General features: G+C 48.9%; 2 protein-coding genes across 7 annotated transcripts in view; both read left to right on the top strand.

Moving 5' to 3' along the window:
- Nucleotides 1-11,989, top strand: part of LOC143833889 (uncharacterized) — a 31,383-nt gene extending 19,394 nt beyond the window's left edge. Inside the window, exons 1-7 of one of the 6 annotated variants that reach the window (XR_013229703.1) lie at nt 921-1,504; nt 2,094-2,610; nt 2,880-2,988; nt 3,962-4,032; nt 4,239-4,365; nt 6,735-9,515; nt 9,889-11,989. Coding sequence is in view for 5 of the 6 variants with exons in the window: in XM_077330128.1 (XP_077186243.1) it covers nt 1,044-1,504; nt 2,094-2,610; nt 2,880-2,988; nt 3,962-4,032; nt 4,239-4,365; nt 6,735-8,743 (3,294 nt within the window). In the remaining variant the exon portion in view is untranslated. Of the gene's footprint in view, nt 1; nt 193-914; nt 1,505-1,569; nt 1,729-2,093; nt 2,611-2,879; nt 2,989-3,961; nt 4,033-4,238; nt 4,366-6,734 lie in introns of those variants that run through there. The other 5 variants (XM_077330129.1, XM_077330128.1, XM_077330138.1 and 2 more) reach the window with 5 other exon arrangements.
- Nucleotides 11,990-12,890: 901 nt separating this feature from the next.
- LOC143833821 (uncharacterized) overlaps nt 12,891-22,257 on the top strand; it is a 49,714-nt gene continuing 40,347 nt past the window's right edge. The window contains 7 exon segments of the mRNA XM_077330046.1: nt 12,891-13,499; nt 14,076-14,592; nt 14,865-14,973; nt 15,947-16,017; nt 16,222-16,348; nt 18,781-20,548; nt 20,550-20,743. Coding sequence (XP_077186161.1) covers nt 13,039-13,499; nt 14,076-14,592; nt 14,865-14,973; nt 15,947-16,017; nt 16,222-16,348; nt 18,781-20,548; nt 20,550-20,743 — 3,247 coding nt within the window. The 5' untranslated portion in view covers nt 12,891-13,038.

The following is a 22,257-nucleotide window of genomic DNA, read 5'->3' as shown; positions in this document are numbered from 1 at the left end:
GAGAACTCATACAGGGAAGAAGTCCTTTGAATGCTCAAAGTGTGGAAAGACATTTACTCGGAATGGCAATCTTCAACAACACCAAAGAAGCCACACAGGTGAGAAGTCTTTTGCATGCTCTGAGTGTGGGAAAAGATTCATTTGGAGTACCCGTCTTAAACGGCACCAAAGAACCCACACAGGGGAGAAACCTTGACCTTCAACTGCATCTAAGAACCCACACAGAGGAGAAAGCTTGAGTCCAGTTTGAGTCCAGTGGCACCTTTAAAATTGCAAATTTCAAAGCTTTTGCTTGCGTGTAGCTGAAGAAATACACATGTACACATGTACACATGTAGTTGAAGAAATACGCTGAATAAAATGTGGTTGGTCTTAAGGGTACCCCTGGACTCCAGTTATGTTCTTCTGCTTCAGAACCCACCTACATTTACGTTTAAGGATGAGCCATGTAACCTCTTAGGCAAAAGAGCTTTTCTTTGACTTCACATCTAAAGACAACCACAGACCCTGTATAGCAGGGGCATCAGAGAAACTCTTGTAGAAAGCTTGAATTGTCCCCTAATCGAAGGAAATGTTTATAATGTTCAGTCTCTGGATGGAGCTTCAGCCATGTTTGAAGCCCTCAAATGCACCCCTCGTGTTGGTCAAGGAACAACACTCCAGGCAGTTGCTTAACCTCCAGGCAGTTGCTTAACCCTGCGTTAAATCTTTTATTATGAATTCAAAGAAAACACAACTGGGTGAGGGAAGGGTCAGAGGGCCGGGAGCGGTTCCCGTTGGCAGGAGAGGACTCGCAGTCATGGGTTTAAGCGTAGAGGCACTATATAGTGTGTGTGGGGGGGGGGTCATAGCCGGAGACATTCAACAGTGTGGGCTGGTCCTGCGTTGAGCAGGGGGTTGGGCTAGATGGCCTGCAGGGCCCCTTCCCACTCGAGGGTTCTGTGATTCTCATAGTCACCGGGCGGCCTGAGGAGTTGGGGGGGAGCTCCCTGCTGGCTTTCAAGGCTCTCCACCTTTGGGGGCTTCCCTTGAAGGCAGGCAACATGGTGCTGTTTTTCCTTCACAAGCGGCCTCTGTGTCCGGCTTCTTCGGCCTCTGGGAGCAGAACTGGGCCGCTGGGACCCCTCCCGCCGCGCTGCGGGCCACGCTGCTCAGTCCCCGACGGGGGCACAGGGACCGGGGGGGGGGCGAACAAGGGGCGGGGTCCCAGCCCCGGCCTCCCTCTCCGGATCCCCCGCGGACAGACTCCGGGGCGGGCGGGCGGAGGCTCTGCCAGGAGAGCAGCTGTCCATTGGTCTGCAGCACCGAGAGGGTTAAGGGCAGCGAGGCGTTTGCTAGAGAGGCTGCGCGGGAGGGTGGAAGGGCTCGAGAGCAGGGCGGGGCCACCTGCGGTCCTCCAGCCCTCCACGGACTACAATTCCCATGAGGCCCTGCCAGCGAATGCGCATCCCACGAGTCCAGGGGACGCTGGAGGGCCGCGGTTGACCCGCCGCTGCTCTCGAGGGTCCGCGGCCCGAGCCGGACCCCGGGGAGGCTGGGGTGGGGGTGGGGGTGGGGGTGGGGGTGGGGGTGGGGGTGGGGGTGGGGGTGGGGCTTCCGCGGCTGCCAACTCCCGGGGGCGCCATGCTTGGACACCTTGGGGGATGGCGGGAGCCCCGGGAGGGAACCCGGCGAGAGAGTCCTGCCCCCGTTCCTCCCTCCCCGGCGGCGTCTCTCTCCCTGCCGGAGGTGGGTGCTGCTTCTGGGAGAACCTCAGCCCCGTCCCCCCCCCCCCCGGAGGGTGGCCAATCTCTTGGGCGCCGTTTGGGGCCTCTGTTGTGTTGTGGGCAGAGCATCGTTGCCTCGCAGCCCAAGCCTGTCGCCAGCGGATGCTGAGCCCTTGGCCCTCCCCTCGGGCCCTCTGGGGGTTGGGGAAGGCAGGCAGAGCGTGGGAGCCCTGCAGCCGGCCACTGGCCCATCCTCCGACCGAGGGGCCTTCCCAGGGCGGGGCCGGGGCGGCCGGCTGGTGTCCGAGGCATGTCCAGCTTGGCGCTGGGAGGGATGTTAAGGCAGGTCCATAAACCGCTCAGAGCACTTTGGTTCTCTCCCTTCAGGGCCATTCTCGTTGGGTTTCCTCCCCCTCGCCAAGGAGCCGCGCTTCACAGCCAAGTGAGTACAGGCATCGTTTCGCTGCCAGAGGAGGCCCAGCAGATGGAGAAGCGGATGGAAGAGCAGGACCCAGAAGGACCTCAGACTGGCAAGCAGGCAAGCCGTCCCGCCCAAGCAGGGAGCGGTGGTGACTTCTGGGGAAGGTCTGTGCCAGAGATCGGTCGTCAGGCCATGGAGATCTCAAATGTCCAACGCTTCCGGCAGTTCCGCTACCGTGAAGCTGATGAGCCCAGAGAGGTTTGCAGCCGGCTCCACGGACTTTGCAGCCGCTGGCTGGAGCCGGAGAGGCACACCAAGCAGCAGATCCTGGACCGGGTGATCCTGGAGCAGTTCCTGGCCCTCCTGCCCCGGGAGATGCAGGGCTGGGTGAGAGGATGCGGGCCGGAGAGCAGCTCCCAGGCGGTGGCCCTGGCCGAAGGCTTCCTCCTGAGCCAGGCAGAGGAGAAGAGGCAAGCAGAGCAGGTGAGGGTTTTTTCCCCCCAGGTATCTCCACTTAAAGAGCAATATTTGGCCTTATCCTATCTCAGCCAGTCTATTGTCCAAATCTTAATCATGCAGATAGGAGATTTAACTGTCTCCTTCAGCAGCCTCTTCTACTAAAGAGATTCCTATTTCTCCAGATAAGTCAACAGGGCTGCCGATGGAAGGGTGTCCAGACTGGGAGGGAGTGGGACCGATTGTTTGGTCTCTTCCATTCCCTCTCTTACCCGTCCCCCTTGCTGCTGTTTCAGGTGTGGACACCCTCTGTGAAGGCAGAAGCCACATTCTCTGATGCAGATGGCGCTTCCCTGGAGCAAGGGCAGCAGGAACAGGATCATGCCCATGATACCATTTCTTGTGGTAAGGACTTATTCTGCCTGCATCCAGTTGGGACCTCCAGTGATTGTGGTGGGTAGAGAGAAAATCTTCTTCCCATCACACACAGCACTCAGAGTCCAATAAATGTGTTTCCTCTCAAAGGGGACTGAAGAAATCCACGGAAGGCAGTTCCTTCCATTAGTTGAAATATTAATTTCTCCCAGGAGGAATTCTTCCATGAGAAGAATTGAAGGTTGCTCCAAAACGAAAAGGTGGATAAACCTAGGCAGAGCAGTTCAGCTTGCTGAATCAAAGGAGCTTCCCCCTTCTGGGTCAGCAGAGCTCTGGAAACAATTTTCCGAGGGGTCAGGAATCAGGGGAAAGTTTGGCTTCTGTGCCTCTGGTTATAGGGGTGTCTGGCCATGATCTTAGTTTTCTTGATGTTGAATTTCAAGCCAACTTTTCACTCTCCTCCTTCACCCGCATCAAGAGGCTCTTTAGTTCCTCTTCGCTTTTTGCCATTAGAGTGGTATCATTTGCATATATGAGGTTGTTGATATTTCTCCCTGCAATCTTGATCCCAATTTGTGACTCCTCTAACTCCCCCTTTCTCATGATGTGCTCCGCATACAAGTTAAATGGGCAAGGCGACAGTATACAGCCTTGCCGAACGCCTTTCTCAATTCTGACCCAATCGGTGATTCCATACTCAGTTCTCACTGTTGCTTCTTGACCTGCATAGAGGTTTCTCAAGAGACAGATAAGATGCTCTGGTATTCCCATCTCTTTAAGAACTTGCCACAATTTGTTGTGCTCCACACAATCAAAGGCTTTAGGATAGTCAATGAAGCAGAAGTAGACGTTTTTCTGGAACTCCCTAGCTTTCTCCATGATCCAGCGCATGTTTTAATAATTGCTAATTGACTATTATTAATAATTAATAATAAAAGAATGAAGCAAACAGAATAGGGATTCAGGACAAACACATCTCCTTCCTCCTTTCTCCCACCAACAGGCACTGGAGAGATGCTGTCCGGCTGGCACCTTTTCAGCAGTGGGGTCATGGCTGCTTCATCTCCAGTCCAGGTAGGGCTCATGGGGGGGGGGGCAGCCTGGGTCTCCCCTCCTTTCTCAGGGGTGATTTTGCTCCTTCAGTTTCTACAAGGTTTGTAGCCAGGAGACGCTCTGCACGGAGCTCCCTTTGACTCCCCCAAGCCGTATGCCCAGTCCCTTCCGGGGTGCAGTCTCTGCCTGGGGTCATCTCTGAGGAGGGAATCTGCCTTTTCTTCCAGGGGCCCTTTTCCTTTGAGGAGGTGGCCGTCTCTTTCACCAAAGCAGAATGGGCCCTGCTGGATCTGAACCAAAAGACTATCTACAGAGAAGTCATGCTGGAGAACTATGAGGCCGTAATCTCACTGGGTAAGAGTCTTACGCAAATGCCAGAGGTCTGAATTGCAACCATTGGGATGATGCCTGAATCAAACGATTGAATGAGGCCTTTCCAGCTGCTCTTGCCGGGGCAACTCAGACAGGTGTTGTGGCCGTCACCCAAGGCAGAGAAGGTGTCCTGGCACAGGGGATGAGAGGCCCTCAGAAACCATCGGGATGGGACCAGATCCTCCTTTGTCTCTTGCCAGCCCCCTCTTTACAACCCCCTCTTCCCCGTGGAAATCTGCTCTGCCAGTGATCCGGAAAAGGTCCTGTCAAGAACTCAACCTGGGGATTCCTTTGGGTCACTACTCTTTTTCCCTCAGCCGCTCCCAGTCCCGTGGCTTCATGAGGAGAGTGCTCAGAAATAAAGTAGCCCCTTTGAAAAGACATATAAAGCTTTACGAAGGTTGTAAAAGCAAGAAATCACTAAGCAGCCCAATTTGTACTGCTCCGCAACACAAAAGCAAGGAAAGCTAACTCTTCTGTCTCATCCATGCAATGCTTGCTGTTAGATCAGGGTTTTTTGTGGGGAGAGGAAAGGGAAAGGCGATTGGAAGCCACTTTGAGACTCCTCCTGGTAGGGAAAAGCGACATATAAGAACCCGCCCCTCTTTCTCCTGGAAAGTGAGCACGGCATCATCATCACTAATAAAATGAAATGCTAGTGAAATAAGAAGTTAGTTTTGTGTGTGCCGTGTGCTAAACAGCAAACCTTGCCTTAGCAAAACACAGAAGCATTCATCTCAGGCCTTGCACTGGGTGCGGATATTGGTGATTTACCCCCATTATGCTATCCCCAATCTGGACCGGAACCCATACTGGCAACAGAGGGCTTAAAGTGTTGAGGAAAAAGTATTTTGTTTTGTTACCACCACAGATATTGTGATTCTTGAGGGTATTTGGGGGGGGGGTTGCATTTTATCATGTTTTTTCAATTATATTGTATTTGATGAAATATTTTATTTTGAATTGCCACAAGTCAGCTTAATGGGAGTGGCGGTATACAAATTCAATTATGAATGAATGAATGAATGAATGAGTTGGGTCTTTCAGAGAGTTTCAGAAACTCTCATTTATAATTGTATTTGTATACCGCTACTCCCAGAAAGCTGGCTTGCGGCAGTTCACAAAATATTTTACAAAATACAATATAATAAAAACAACATAAAATACAGCCCCCTCATACCCCCAAGAATCACAATCTTTATGATGATAATAGAACAAATAACTTTTTCCTCAACACTTCAAGCCCTCTGCCGCCTGTATGGGTTCCGGTCAAGATTGGGGATAGCATAATGGGAATAAATGACCAACGTCCCTGACTAGTCTAATACCGGGTCTGGGCCCCAAGGAGGGGGCTCCTATACTGAAGCAAAAATCATAAAACCATGGGAAATAATTTTAAGGACAGTGTTGCAAGAATACTTTGCTCTGGTTCAGCCTCACTTGGAGTCCTGTGTTCAGTGTTGGGCACCCCAGTTGAAGAGGGGTGTAGACAAACTGGAGCGTGTGCAGAGGAGGACAACAAAGACGGTGAGGGGTTTGGAGACCAAGACATAGGAGGAAAGGTTGGGGGAGCTATTTAAAACACTGCCATATAGAGGACGGAGCCCAGTTGTTCTCTCTTGCCCCGGAGGGAAGGACCAGAACAGATGGGATGAAATGGATTCAAAAGAAATTCCATCTAAACATCCAGAAAAAGTTCCTGGCAGAGCAGTTTCCCTGTAGAACAGGCTTCCTCAGGAGGTGGCGGCTTCTCCATCTTTGGCAATTTTTGAACAGAGGCTGGATAGCCATCTGATGGATGTTTTAACGAAGACTGTTTCATGTATCGTTGACTAGTTTTAATGTAAACCGCCCTGAGCCTTTGGGGAGGGCGGTATAAAAATCTAAATAAATAAATAATAAAATGGAGAGGCTGATTCTGTGAAGGCTCAAGGGGGTGGCAGGTGACTGTGGGTGAGCGAGAGGGTTGGGAGTGTCCTGCATACATAGTGCACGGGGTTGGACTAGATGACCCAGGGGTCCCCTTCCAACTATGTTTCTATGATACAAAGAGTTGGTAACACCTATGGAAGAGGCAAATGAAGCTTTCAGGTAGACATGACTTAAGGGAAACTTTTAATAGGATTTATTTCAGGGGGTACTTAACTCGGTTGGATTTGGTGAAATGGTCCCAAAATGCTGATAAGCTTGAGGCTCTTGAGGGAATGGGGAACCCTTGAATAGTAGCTATTCTGAGGAATGGGCTTGGTTGAGATGAGGCCAACTGGGGGAGACCATCAGCCCTTCCTGCTGCAGTGACTTGGGATCTTACCTGCCCCCCACCAGGTGTTCATGGGCTCTCTTTATTCCAGCAGAGGATGATCAGAGGAAGGAGGAGGGGGCAGAATTGGTTCAACGGTGGCCGGACCGAGTTAAGAATGAAGATTTGAAAGAACAGAGAAGAAATCGAATCAGGCCTAACAGAAAGAAAAGCACCCTTAATGCTGGGCAGACAGGTGGAAAACAGCGTCATGTACTTTTTGCAAAGCACAGAATCATGAAGGCTAGTACATCCATTCTGCATGGAATGCATTCCAGATACAGATCACAGCTCCTTGTGCATCTAGTAGAGAAGCGGTTTGAATGTTCAGAGTGTGGGAAAAGATTCAGGTTCTGTTGCTATCTTAAACGTCATCAGAGGACCCACACTGGAGTGAGGCCTTTTGAATGCTCGGATTGCAGGAAGAGATTCAGTCAGAGTGGCCATCTTCAACAGCATCAAAGAACCCACACAGGGGAGAAGCCCTTTGAATGCTCAGATTGTGGGAAGAGATTCAGGCAGAGTGGCCATCTTCACCTGCATCAAAGAACCCACACAGGGGAGAAAACTTTTGAATGTCTTGAGTGTGGAAAAAGATTCAGTCAGAGTAGCCAGCTTCACCTGCATCAAAGAACCCACACAGGGAAGAAACCTTTTGAATGCCTTGAGTGTGGAAAAAGATTCAGTCAGAGTAGCCAGCTCCACCTGCATCAAAGAACCCACACAGGGGAGAAAACTTTTGAATGCCTTGAGTGTGGAAAAATATTCAGTCAGAGTAGCCAGCTTCACCTACATCAAAGAACCCACACAGGGAAGAAAACCTTTGAATGCCTTGAGTGTGGAAAAAGATTCAGTCAGAGTAGCCAGCTCCACCTGCATCAAAGAACCCACACAGGGAAGAAACCTTTTGAATGCCTTGAGTGTGGAAAAAGATTCAGTCAGAGTAGCCAGCTCCACCTGCATCAAAGAACCCACACAGGGGAGAAACCATTTGAATGCCTTGAGTGTGGAAAAAGATTCAGTCAGAGTAGCCAGCTTCACCTGCATCAAAGAACCCACACAGGGAAGAAACCTTTTGAATGCCTTGAGTGTGGAAAAAGATTCACTCAGAGTAGCCAACTGCATCAAAGAACCCACACAGAGAAGAAACCTTTTGAATGCTTAGAATGTGGAAAAAGATTCAGTCAGCGTAGCCAACTTCAACGGCATCAGAGAATCCACACAGGGAAAAAGCCTTATGAATGCTCAGATTGTGGAAAGAAATTCAGTCGGAATAATACTCTTCAGCGGCATAAAAGAACCCACACAGGGGAGAAGCCTTTTGAATGCTCAGATTGTGGAAAGAAATTCAGTCAGAGTTGGAGTGTTCAGCTGCATAAAAGAACTCACACTGGGGAGAGACCATTTGAGTGCTCAGATTGTGGAGAAAGATTCAGTCGGAGTGGCCATCTTCAACATCATCAGAGAACCCACACGGGGGAGAAGCCTTTTGAATGCTCAGAATGTGGAAAGAGATTCAGTCATGGTGGCCATCTTCAACGGCATCAGAGAACCCACACAGGGGAAAAGCCTTATGAATGCTCAGATTGTGGAAAGAAATTCAGTCGGAGTAGTATTCTTCAGCTGCATAAAAGAACCCACACAGGGGAGAAGCCTTTTGAATGCTCAGATTGTGGAAAGAAATTCAGTTCGAGTAGCACTCTTCAGCTGCATAAAAGAACCCACACTGGGGAGAGACCATTTGAGTGCTCAGATTGTGGAAAAAGATTCAGTCGGAGTAGTATTCTTCAGCTGCATCAGAGAACCCACACAGGGGAAAAGCCTTATGAATGCTCAGATTGTGGAAAGAGATTCAGTCGGAGTGGCCATCTTCAACAGCATCAGAGAACCCACACAGGGGAAAGACCTTTTGAATGCTTAGATTGTGGAAAGAGATTCAGTCATAGTTGTACTCTTAAACAACATCAGAGAACCCACAAAGTGAAGAAGCCTTTTGATTGCATGGATTGTGGTAAGAATCATAGAATCATGGATTTGGAAGGGAACATAGAGGCCTTCTAGTCCAACCCCCTGCTCAATGCAGGATCAGCCCTAACCATCCTAAAGCATCCAAGAAAAGTGTGCATCCAACCTTTGCTTGAAGACTGCCAGTGAGGGGGAGCTCACCACCTCCTTAGGCAGCCTATTCCACTGCTGAACTACTCTGACTGTGAATTTTTTTTTCCTGATATCTAGCCTATATCGTTGTACTTGTAGTTTAAACCCATTACTGCGTGTCCTTTCCTCTGCAGCCAACGGGAACAACATCCTGTCCTCCTCCAAATTTCAACCTTTCAAATACTTAAAGAGGGCTATCATGTCCCCTCTCAACCTCCTTTTCTCCAGGCTGAACATTCCCAAGTCCCTCAACCTATCTTCATAGGGCTTGGTCCCTTGGCCCCAGATCATCTTCGTCGCTCTCCTCTGTACCCTTTCAATTTTATCTACATCCTTTAAGTGAGGCCTCCAGAACTGCAGAACTTGCCCCTGGCAAGCAACACAACTCTCGGGTTAGGGGGTCAGGCCCAGCCACATGGCGATCCATTTCTCTTAGCAGAGAGTCTCCAATTACCAGTACTCTCCTTTTTTTCTTCTTCTCAACACCATTTCCTTCTATCCCCATGGCCTCTTCACTTTGTCTTAGACTTTGTTTTGAGACCTCTTCCCCCGTTGACACTTGCACCTCCTCTGCAAGGGCCTGAAATCTATTCTGGAGCTCCAAAGGCCCCGAGAACCGTCTCACTCTACGCCGTTGAGTCTTTTTCCTGACTGTTTGCAGAGGCTCCGTAATGAGGTAAATCCCCTTATCCTCTTCAGGACTGGTTGTATCCTCTTTATTCCGAGTTGCACAGCTCCGGTCTATGAACTCCTCCCCTTTCTTAATTTGGGTCAGAGTCACAATCCTCTCTTTAAAGCCCCTAATCCTTTCCTTTAAAAGTCTTACCAGTTTATACTTGGGGCAGATGTAGTCCATGTTGTCTTCAGGGAGGAAGGCAATCATGTCACACTCACTGCAGATGATGGGATGAGTGTCCTGGAGACCCATTGTAACTTCTAGGCAGTGCAACTACTAGGGAAATATAATTTACTGATTCTAGGCCAAGAACCCCAGGCTAAGAGCCGCAGGCCATGAGCCCTTTGTCTCTTGCCCTTTTTAATCCTCCCAGGAATCACCTCACTCAGCACCAAAATAGCCTCACCTGGTCAGCAGCAGCAGCAGCAGCAGCTCCCCAGCAGCTCTATCCACGTGCTCTCAGTTGTCTGAGCTCCAAGAGATTCAGTCGAAGTGGCACTCTTCAACAGCATCAGAGAACTCATACAGGGACTTTCGGCTAAGATTTCGTTCTGAGAGGGTTGCAGGGCATCTGCTCTGCTATCTCTGAAGCCTGACAGGGGTCAATTGCACAAGCAATTGGCAGAAAAGAGGAGGGGTACGCAAACCCCACCTCACCTTTCTACCCAGGAAGTTCTTGGGACCGTCTCCAATCCTTTAGGGAGTATATCTCCCTGGATTATAGGCTGTCAGCGTTCCAGGTCCAGAGGACGACTGCCATATTCTATCTCAGACTTTCTTTTCTCTATTTAATCTTAAAGCATCTGCTTCAACCCTACACGATGATTTACTGCAAATGAACGTTGTGAACTGAGGGGAGGACATCGGCTGAGTTCCAAAACATAATTTACTGCAAGTATCTCTCGTTTTTTTTTCTCCGTCTCTCTTCCTGCATCAAAGCCCTTTGTTTCCCCCCTCCTTTTACTCTGCTCTGCCCGAAGCCACCTCATTATGAGGCAGGCTAATTCTCCTAACTAAGCAGAAGAAGGACTCAAATCAACTCAAATTAATTGACAAAAGCTCTTATTGCAATTGTTTTGGTTTTCGGAGATAAGAGATAAGAGCTGTGAATGGGAAGATCTCACGAGAACTCTGTTCCAGCACGAGAATATCTGCCTTACTGACTTCAATACGTCACATGCCTGTGCCAGAACGTTAGAGGATAAAACAGAGGACCTCTACTGGCCACTTGTAAAATTGTTTGAGGCCGGCTGTTGTTTTTTAAGTCAAAAACATGTCTATGTTAAAAAGATTGGCTCATCTAATAGAGAAACAAACCCAAGATTTCAAAGCATTTACAGAAGGATTGGTCAAAAATATCTTCAAGGAGATCCAAGATGGCAAGGAAGAAGTCTCCAACAGGAATGATGGATCAATAACAGTGGCTGATGACAGCTCTAAACAAGGTGGAAAACCAACAGTAGAAGAGAAATCTGAAATTCTGGAGACGGAAAAGGGGATGTCGGAGTTCTGCAGCCCAGATAAGGATACCCTTTTTAAAAAGACATACAGCCATCTCAAAGCAACAGTGTACAAAAATCAATCAAAAGATATATGGATCTGTAGTGAAAGTAACCGATTTAAAGGAGCTCTTTGGGAAAAAATTGTATTGATACTGGAGTCCAGGAGGTGCAACGGCCTCAAGATTTATCGATGCATATTCTGCGGGAAAGAGTACAACTGCACTTTCTACGCCAAAGGCCAATGGGACAGAATATAAGTCTACAGGAACGACAAGGTGTAGCAAGCCTCGAGATGAGACCCCCTTAAGAAGACTGAAAGCTCATATTGTTCTATGTTTAATGTTAAGCATTTAATCTAAACCTGGAAACTTTACTATTCTCTGTATTAATAACATATACTGTATTCTGTATTTCTATTTTTATGAAAAAGGGGAAGCAGTGTTTCTCTCTTGTTTCTTTTCCTTTGTAGGCATATAGGTAATATAATCGTTAGTGTTGGAAATATAAAATGGGGTTTTCCCCCCTTATTTTTTCTTTATTAGTGTATTGTTATAGGGCCAAAGCTCACACTGATCTGTAGAAAACGTTTAATGTTAAGCTTTCAACTTAAATCTGAAAATATACCTGTCAGGATGGCTCTTAGAATAGCATCTAACTTAAACCTAGAAATATCTGTCAGGACAGCTCTTAGATTGTATCAAGCAGTTAACGTGAGGTCTACAATCTCTCAAGTAGGTTGATTATTAACAACTTCTCTTTTGTATATCTAAATAGGCCTTTTTTAAAAATGTAGTGGAAATGTGGATGGCTCTTAGACTCAGTTCTGGGCAAAAGTTTATATCAATGTGTAGTTAATGTGGGGTCGTACATTTTCAAATGATGATTATATTTTATTTACTGTTCTTTGTATTAATGACTCGTATTCCATCCTATATTTCTATCTTTATGAAAATAAAAAAAAACTTGTGTATATATATATATATATATATAAAAAAGAGAACTCATACAGGGAAGAAGTCCTTTGAATGCTCAAAGTGTGGAAAGACATTTACTCGGAATGGCAATCTTCAACAACACCAAAGAAGCCACACAGGTGAGAAGTCTTTTGCATGCTCTGAGTGTGGGAAAAGATTCATTTGGAGTACCCGTCTTAAACGGCACCAAAGAACCCACACAGGGGAGAAACCTTGACCTTCAACTGCATCTAAGAACCCACACAGAGGAGAAAGCTTGAGTCCAGTTTGAGTCCAGTGGCACCTTTAAAATTGCAAATTTCAAAGCTTTTGCTTGCGTGTAGCTGAAGAAATACACATGTACACATGTAGTTGAAGAAATACGCTGAATAAAATGTGGTTGGTCTTAAGGGTACCCCTGGACTCCAGTTATGTTCTTCTGCTTCAGAACCCACCTACATTTACGTTCAAGGATGAGCCATGTAACCTCTTAGGCAAAAGAGCTTTTCTTTGACTTCACATCTAAAGACAACCACAGACCCTGTATAGCAGGGGCATCAGAGAAACTCTTGTAGAAAGCTTGAATTGTCCCCTAATCGAAGGAAATGTTTATAATGTTCAGTCTCTGGATGGAGCTTCAGCCATGTTTGAAGCCCTCAAATGCACCCCTCGTGTTGGTCAAGGAACAGCACTCTCTTCTCCTCCAGGCAGTTGCTTAACCCTGCGTTAAATCTTTTATTATGAATTCAAAGAAAACACAACTGGGTGAGGGAAGGGTCAGAGGGCCGGGAGCGGTTCCCGTTGGCAGGAGAGGACTCGCAGTCATGGGTTTAAGCGTAGAGGCACTATATAGTGTGTGTGTGGGGGGGGTCATAGCCGGAGACATTCAACAGTGTGGGCTGGTCCTGCGTTGAGCAGGGGGTTGGGCTAGATGGCCTGCAGGGCCCCTTCCCACTCGAGGGTTCTGTGATTCTCATAGTCACCGGGCGGCCTGAGGAGTTGGGGGGGAGCTCCCTGCTGGCTTTCAAGGCTCTCCACCTTTGGGGGCTTCCCTTGAAGGCAGGCAACATGGTGCTGTTTTTCCTTCACAAGCGGCCTCTGTGTCCGGCTTCTTCGGCCTCTGGGAGCAGAACTGGGCCGCTGGGACCCCTCCCGCCGCGCTGCGGGCCACGCTGCTCAGTCCCCGACGGGGGCACAGGGACCGGGGGGGGGGCGAACAAGGGGCGGGGTCCCAGCCCCGGCCTCCCTCTCCGGATCCCCCGCGGACAGACTCCGGGGCGGGCGGGCGGAGGCTCTGCCAGGAGAGCAGCTGTCCATTGGTCTGCAGCACCGAGAGGGTTAAGGGCAGCGAGGCGTTTGCTAGAGAGGCTGCGCGGGAGGGGGGAAGGGCTCGAGAGCAGGGCGGGGCCACCTGCGGTCCTCCAGCCCTCCACGGACTACAATTCCCATGAGGCCCTGCCAGCGAATGCGCATCCCACGAGTCCAGGGGACGCTGGAGGGCCGCGGTTGACCCGCCGCTGCTCTCGAGGGTCCGCGGCCCGAGCCGGACCCCGGGGAGGCTGGGGTGGGGGTGGGGGTGGGGGTGGGGGTGGGGGTGGGGGTGGGGCTTCCGCGGCTGCCAACTCCCGGGGGCGCCATGCTTGGACACCTTGGGGGATGGCGGGAGCCCCGGGAGGGAACCTGGCCAGAGAGTCCTGCCGCCCTCCCGAGCTCCCCGGCGGCGTCTCCCTCTCTGCCGGAGGTGGGTGCTGCTTCTGGGAGAACCTCAGCCCCGTCCCCCCCCCCCCGGAGGGTGGCCAATCTCTTGGGCGCCGTTTGGGGCCTCTGTTGTGTTGTGGGCAGAGCATCGTTGCCTCGCAGCCCAAGCCTGTCGCCAGCGGATGCTGAGCCCTTGGCCCTCCCCTCGGGCCCTCTGGGGGTTGGGGAAGGCAGGCAGAGCGTGGGAGCCCTGCAGCCGGCCACTGGCCCATCCTCCGACCGAGGGGCCTTCCCAGGGCGGGGCCGGGGCGGCCGGCTGGTGTCCGAGGCATGTCCAGCTTGGCGCTGGGAGGGATGTTAAGGCAGGTCCATAAACCGCTCAGAGCACTTTGGTTCTCTCCCTTCAGGGCCATTCTCGTTGGGTTTCCTCCCCCTCGCCAAGGAGCCTCGCTTCACAGCCAAGTGAGTACAGGCATCGTTTCGCTGCCAGAGCAGGCCCAGCAGATGGAGAAGCGGATGGAAGAGCAGGACCCAGAAGGACCTCAGACTGGCAAGCAGGCAAGCCGTCCCGCCCAAGCAGGGAGCGGTGGTGACTTCTGGGGAAGGTCTGTGCCAGAGATCGGTCGTCAGGCCATGGAGATCTCAGATGTCCAACGCTTCCGGCACTTCCGCTACCGTGAAGCTGATGAGCCCAGAGAGGTTTGCAGCCGGCTCCACGGACTTTGCAGCCGCTGGCTGGAGCCGGAGAGGCACACCAAGCAGCAGATCCTGGACCGGGTGATCCTGGAGCAGTTCCTGGCCCTCCTGCCCCGGGAGATGCAGGGCTGGGTGAGAGGATGCGGGCCGGAGAGCAGCTCCCAGGCGGTGGCCCTGGCCGAAGGCTTCCTCCTGAGCCAGGCGGAGGAGAGGAGGCAGGTGGACCAGGTGAGGGTTTTTTTTCCAGGTATCTCCACTTAAAGAGCAATATTTTGCCTTATTCTAAAGTTTCTCAGCCAGACTATTGTCCAAATCTTAATCATGCAGTTAGGAGATTTAACTGTCTCCTTCAGCAGCCTCTTCTACTAAAGAGATTCCTATTTCTCCAGATAAGTCAACAGGGCTGCCGATGGAAGGGTGTCCAGACTGGGAGGGAGCGGGACCGATTGTTTGGTCTCTTCCATTCCCTCTCTTACCCGTCCCCCTTGCTGCTGTTTCAGGTGTGGGCACCCTCTGTGAAGGCAGAAGCCACATTCTCTGATGCAGATGGCGCTTCCCTGGAGCAAGGGCAGCAGGAACAGGATCATGCCCATGATACCGTTTCTTGTGGTAAGGACTTATTCTGCCTGCATCCAGTTGGGACCTCCAGTGATTGTGGTGGGTAGAGAGAAAATCTTCTTCCCATCACACACAGCACTCAGAGTCCAATAAATGTGCTTCCTCTCAAAGGGGACTGAAGAAATCCACGGAAGGCAGTTCCTTCCATTAGTTGAAATATTAATATCTCCCGAGAGGAATTCTTCCATGAGAAGAATTGAAGGTTGCTCCAAAACGAAAAGGTGGATAAACCTAGGCAGAGCAGTTCAGCTTGCTGAATCAAAGGAGCTTCCCCCTTCTGGGTCAGCAGAGCTCTGGAAACAATTTTCCGAGGGGTCAGGAATCAGGGAAAAGTTTGGCTTCTGTGCCTCTGGTTATAGGGGTGTCTGGCCATGATCTTAGTTTTCTTGATGTTGAATTTCAAGCCAACTTTTCACTCTCCTCCTTCACCCGCATCAAGAGGCTCTTTAGTTCCTCTTCGCTTTTTGCCATTAGAGTGGTATCATTTGCATATATGAGGTTGTTGATATTTCTCCCTGCAATCTTGATCCCAATTTGTGACTCCTCTAACTCCCCCTTTCTCATGATGTGCTCCGCATACAAGTTAAATGGGCAAGGCGACAGTATACAGCCTTGCCGAACGCCTTTCTCAATTCTGACCCAATCGGTGATTCCATACTCAGTTCTCACTGTTGCTTCTTGACCTGCATAGAGGTTTCTCAAGAGACAGATAAGATGCTCTGGTATTCCCATCTCTTTAAGAACTTGCCACAATTTGTTGTGCTCCACACAATCAAAGGCTTTAGGATAGTCAATGAAGCAGAAGTAGACGTTTTTCTGGAACACCCTAGCTTTCTCCATGATCCAGCGCATGTTTTAATAATTGCTAATTTACTATTATTAATAATTAATAATAAAAGAATGAAGCAAACAGAATAGGGATTCAGGACAAACACATCTCCTTCCTCCTTTCTCCCACCAACAGGCACTGGAGAGATGCTGTCCGGCTGGCACCTTTTCAGCAGTGGGGTCATGGCTGCTTCATCTCCAGTCCAGGTAGGGCTCATGGGGGGGGGCAGCCTGGGTCTCCCCTCCTTTCTCAGGGGTGATTTTGCTCCTTCAGTTTCTACAAGGTTTGTAGCCGGGAGACGCTCTGCATGGAGCTTCCTTTGCCTCCCCCAAGCCGTATGCCCAGTCCCTTCCGGGGTGCAGTCTCTGCCTGGGGTCATCTCTGAGGAGGGAATCTGCCTTTTCTTCCAGGGGCCCTTTTCCTTTGAGGAGGTGGCCGTCTCGTTCACCAAAGCAGAATGGGCCCTGCTGGATCTGAACCAGAGGACTCTCTACAGAGAAGTCATGCTGGAGAACTATGAGGCCGTAATCTCACTGGGTAAGAGTCTTATGCAAATGCCAGAGGTCTGAATTGCAACCATTGGGATGATGCCTGAATCAAACGATTGAATGAGGCCTTTCCAGCTGCTCTTGCCGGGGCAACTCAGACAGGTGTTGTGGCCGTCACCCAAGGCAGAGAAGGTGTCCTGGCACAGGGGATGAGAGGCCCTCAGAAACCATCGGGATGGGACCAGATCCTCCTTTGTCTCTTGCCAGCCCCCTCTTTACAACCCCCTCTTCCCCGTGGAAATCTGCTCTGCCAGTGATCCGGAAAAGGTCCTGTCAAGAACTCAACCTGGGGATTCCTTTGGGTCACTACTCTTTTTCCCTCAGCCGCTCCCAGTCCCGTGGCTTCATGAGGAGAGTGCTCAGAAATAAAGTAGCCCCTTTGAAAAGACATATAAAGCTTTACGAAGGTTGTAAAAGCAAGACATCACTAAGCAGCCCAATTTGTACTGCTCCGCAACACAAAAGCAAGGAAAGCTAACTCTTCTGTCTCATCCATGCAATGCTTGCTGTTAGATCAGGGTTTTTTGTGGGGAGAGGAAAGGGAAAGGCGATTGGAAGCCACTTTGAGACTCCTCCTGGTAGGGAAAAGCGACATATAAGAACCCGCCCCTCTTTCTCCTGGAAAGTGAGCACGGCATCATCATCACTAATAAAATGAAATGCTTGTGAAATAAGAAGTTAGTTTTGTGTGTGCCGTGTGCTAAACAGCAAACCTTGCCTTAGCAAAACACGGAAGCATTCATCTCAGGCCTTGCACTGGGTGCGGATGTTGGTGATTTACCCCCATTATGCTATCCCCAATCTGGACCGGAACCCATACTGGCAACAGAGGGCTTAAAGTGTTGAGGAAAAAGTATTTTGTTTTGTTACCACCACAGATATTGTGATTCTTGAGGGTATTTGGGGGGGGGTTTGCATTTTATCATGTTTTTTCAATTATATTGTATTTGATGAAATATTTTATTTTGAATTGCCACAAGTCAGCTTAATGGGAGTGGCGGTATACAAATTCAATTATGAATGAATGAATGAATGAATGAATGAATGAATGAATGAATGAATGAATGAATGAATGAATGAATGAATGAATGAATGAATGAAGAGTTGGGTCTTTCAGAGAGTTTCAGAAACTCTCATTTATAATTGAATTTGTATACCGCTGCTCCCAGAAAGCTGGCTTGCGGCAGTTCACAAAATATTTTACAAAATACAATATAATAAAAACAACATAAAATACAGCCCCCTCATACCCTCAAGAATCACAATCTTTATGATGATAACAGAACAAATAACTTTTTCCTCAACACTTCAAGCCCTCTGCCGCCTGTATGGGTTCCGGTCAAGATTGGGGATAGCATAATGGGAATAAATGACCAACGTCCCTGACTAGTCTAATACCGGGTCTGGGGCCCAAGGAGGGGGCTCCTATACTGAAGCAAAAATCATAAAACCATGGGAAATAATTTTAAGGACAGTGTTGCAAGAATACTTTGCTCTGGTTCGGCCTCCCTTGGAGTCCTGTGTTCAGTTTTGGGCACCCCAGTTGGAGAGGGATGTAGACAAACTGGAGCGCGTGCAGAGGAGGACAACAAAGACGGTGAGGGGTTTGGAGACCAAGACAGAGGAGGAAAGGTTGGGGGAGCTATTTAAAACACTGCCATATAGAGGACGGAGCCCAGTTGTTCTCTCTTGCCCCGGAGGGAAGGACCAGAACAGATGGGATGAAATGGATTCAAAAGAAATTCCATCTAAACATCCAGAAAAAGTTCCTGGCAGAGCAGTTTCCCAGTAGAACAGGCTTCCTCAGGAGGTGGTGGCTTCTCCATCTTTGGCAATTTTTGAACAGAGGCTGGATAGCCATCTGATGGATGTTTTAACGAAGACTGTTTCATGTATCGTTGACTAGTTTTAATGTAAACCGCCCTGAGCCTTTGGGGAGGGCTGTATAAAAATCTAAATAAATAAATAATAAAATGGAGAGGCTGATTCTGTGAAGGCTCAAGGGGGTGGCAGGTGACTGTGGGTGAGCGAGAGGGTTGTGAGTGTCCTGCATACATAGTGCACGGGGTTGGACTAGATGACCCAGGGGTCCCCTTCCAACTATGTTTCTATGATACAAAGAGTTGGTAACACCTATGGAAGAGGCAAATGAAGCTTTCAGGTAGCCATGACTTAAGGGAAATTTTTAATAGGATTTATTTCAGGGGGTACTTAACTCGGTTGGATTTGGTGAAATGGTCCCAAAATGCTGATAAGCTTGAGGCTCTTGAGGGAATGGGGAACCCTTGAATAGTAGCTATTCTGAGGAATGGGGTTGGTTGAGATGAGGCAAACTGGGGGAGACCATCAGCCCTTCCTCCTGCAGTGACTTGGGACCTTACCTGCCCCCCACCAGGTGTTCATGGGCTCTCTTTATTCCAGCAGAGGATGATCAGAGGAACGAGGAGGGGGCAGAATTGGTTCAACGGTGGCCAGACCGAGTTAAGAATGAAGATTTGAAAGAACACAGAAGAAATCGAATCAGGCCTAACAGAAAGAAAAGCACCCTTAAGGCTGGGCAGACAGGTGGAAAACAGCGTCATGTACTTTTTGCAAAGCACAGAATCACGAAGGCTAGTACATCCATTCTGCATGGAAAGCATTCCAGATACAGATCACAGCTCCTTGTGCACCTAGTAGAGAAGCGGTTTGAATGTTCAGAGTGTGGGAAAAGATTCAGGTTCTGTTGCGATCTTAAAAGTCATCAGAGGACCCACACAGGAGTGAGGCCTTTTGAATGCTCAGATTGTGGAAAGAGATTCAGTCGGAGTGGCAATCTTCAACAGCATCAAAGCACCCACACAGGGGAGAAGCCCTTTGAATGCTCAGATTGTGGGAAGAGATTCAGTCGGAGTGGCAATCTTCAACAGCATCAAAGAACCCACACAGGGGAGAAACCTTTTGAATGCTCAGATTGTGGGAAGAGATTCAGGCAGAGTGGCAGTCTTCAACAGCATCAAAGAACCCACACAGGGGAGAAACCTTTTGAATGCCTTGAGTGTGGAAAAAGATTCAGTCAGAGTAGCCAGCTTCACCTGCATCAAAGAACCCACACAGGGAAGAAACCTTTTGAATGCCTTGAGTGTGGAAAAATATTCAGTCGGAGTAGTAGTCTTCAGCTGCATAAAAGAACCCACACAGGACTAAAACCTTTTGAATGCTCAGAATGTGGAAAAAGATGCACTCAGATTAGCCAGCTTCAGTGGCATCAGAGAACCCACACAGGGGGAAAGCCTTATGAATGCTCAGATTGTGGAAAGAAATTCAGTCGGAGTAGTACTCTTCAGCTGCATAAAAGAACCCACACAGGGGAGAAGCCTTTTGAATGCTCAGATTGTGGAAAGAAATTCAGTCGGAGTAGTACTCTTCAGCTGCATAAAAGAACCCACACTGGGGAGAGACCATTTGAGTGCTCAGATTGTGGGAAGAGATTCAGTCGGAGTGGCCATCTTCAACGGCATCAGAGAACCCACACTGGTGAGAAGTCTTTTGAATGCTCAGAATGTGGAAAGAGATTCAGTCATGGTGGCATTCTTCAACGGCATCAGAGAACCCACACAGGGGAAAAGCCTTATGAATGCTCAGAATGTGGAAAGAGATTCAGTCATGGTGGCCATCTTCAACGGCATCAGAGAACCCACACAGGGGAAAAGCCTTATGAATGCTCAGATTGTGGGAAGAGATTCAGTCGGAGTGGCCATCTTCAACGGCATCAAAGAACCCACACTGGTGAGAAGTCTTTTGAATGCTCAGAATGTGGAAAGAGATTCAGTCATGGTGGCATTCTTCAACGGCATCAGAGAACCCACACAGGGGAAAAGCCTTATGAATGCTCAGAATGTGGAAAGAGATTCAGTCATGGTGGCCATCTTCAACGGCATCAGAGAACCCACACAGGGGAAAAGCCTTATGAATGCTCAGATTGTGGGAAGAGATTCAGTCGGAGTGGCCATCTTCAACGGCATCAAAGAACCCACACAGGGGAGAAGCCCTTTGAATGCTCAGATTGTGGGAAGAGATTCAGTCGGAGTGGCCATCTTCAACGGCATCAAAGAACCCACACAGGACTAAAACATTTTGAATGCTCAGAATGTGGAAAAAGATTCAGTCAGAGTAGCCAGCTTCACCTGCATCAGAAAACCCACACGGGAAAAGCCTTATGAATGCTCAGATTGCGGAAAGAGATTCAGTCGGAGTGGCCATCTTCATCACCATCCGAGAACCCACACAGGGGAAAGACCTTTTGAATGCTTAGACTGTGGAAAGATATTCAGTCAGAGTGGTACTCTTAAACAACATCAGAGAACCCAGAAAGGGAAGAAGCCTTTTGATTGCATGGATTGTGGTAAGAATCATAGAATCATAGATTTGGAAGGGACCATAGAGGCCTTCTAGTCCAACCCCCTGCTCAACACAGGATCATCCCTAACCATCCTAAAGCATCCAAGAAAAGTGTGTATCCAACCTTTGCTTGAAGACTGCCAGTGAGGGGGAGCTCACCACCTCCTTAGGCAGCCTATTCCACTGCTGAACTACTCTGACTGTGAACAAATTTTTCCTGATATCTAGCCTATATCGTTGTACTTGTAGTTTAAACCCATTACTGCGTGTCCTCTCCTCTGCAGCCAATGGGAACAGCATCCTGCCCTCCTCCAAATTACAACCTTTCAAATACTTAAAGAGGGCTGTCATGTCCCCTCTCAACCTCCTTTTTTCCAGGCTGAATATCCCAAGTCCCTCAACCTATCTTCATAGGGCTTGGTCCCTTGGCCCCAGATCATCTTCGTCACTCTCCTCTGTACCCCTTCAATTTTATCTACGTCCTTCTTGAAGTGAGGCCTCCAGAACTGCACACAGTACTCCAGGTGTGGTCTGACCAGTGCCGTATACTATGGGACTATGACATCTTGTGATTTTGATGCGATGCCCCTGTTGATACAGCCCCAAATGGCATTTGCCTTTTTTACCGCTGCATCACACTGCCTGCTCATGTTTAATATATAACTCCCTCTCCAGATGGAGGTTTTGGATCCATATACTGACAAGAGTCACAGACACATTTCTAAGCTAAAAGTTATATTGGAAACAAAGCTGATAAAGATGCAATCTCTGTTCTGGGGGGGGGAATCATTTGAACCCTTCCTTTCCCCCCAGTGGAAAGAGATTCAGTTGGAGTAGTGCTGTCCAACAGCATCAATTCTGATGCGGGAGAACTGTATTGATAACTACTTGCTTTCCCTATATCAAACAGTCTTGACTTCAGATGTTAGAGTGATCAGAACTACTTCCAATTAAAGCTTTCTATTAAACCAGAAGCCTTGTTGTGAGTCTGCCTGCCTTTGACAACGTCTTGGTCTCCAAACCTCTCACCATTTTCCTTGCCCTCCTCTGGACACGCTCCAGTTTGTCTACATCCTTCTTCAATTGCGGTGCCCAAAACTGAACCCAGGACTCCAAGGGAGGTCTGATTCATGTACAGTGTATGGCCTACTATTGCCAAGACAGGCCTCCCCTATCCTATAGTGATGCATTTTATCTTTCCTACCTAAATGCAGAATTTTACATGTATCACTATTGATATTATTCATTTTAGCCCAGTTTTCCAGCCTGTCAGAGATCATCCTGATTCTGTCTTCTGTTGTGTTTGTTATGCCTCCCTGTTTAGTATAATCTCCACATTTCATTAGCACCACCTCTGTTCATTCATTCAAATAGTTTATGAATAATGGGTTTAAACTGCATACAGAACAGCACTGACTGGATAGCGTGGGGGGGGGGAATTCAGAATTGGCTGCCTAATGAGGCGGTGATTTCCCCTGCTTATGATTTTTTTGTGGGGGTACCCGAATTCCTATTTCC

Source organism: Paroedura picta, chromosome 3 (genome assembly GCF_049243985.1).
Source record: "Paroedura picta isolate Pp20150507F chromosome 3, Ppicta_v3.0, whole genome shotgun sequence".
Taxonomy (NCBI): Eukaryota; Metazoa; Chordata; class Lepidosauria; order Squamata; family Gekkonidae; genus Paroedura; species Paroedura picta.
Note: the sequence above shows the minus strand (reverse complement) of the source record. Positions and strands in the feature narration are given on the sequence as shown.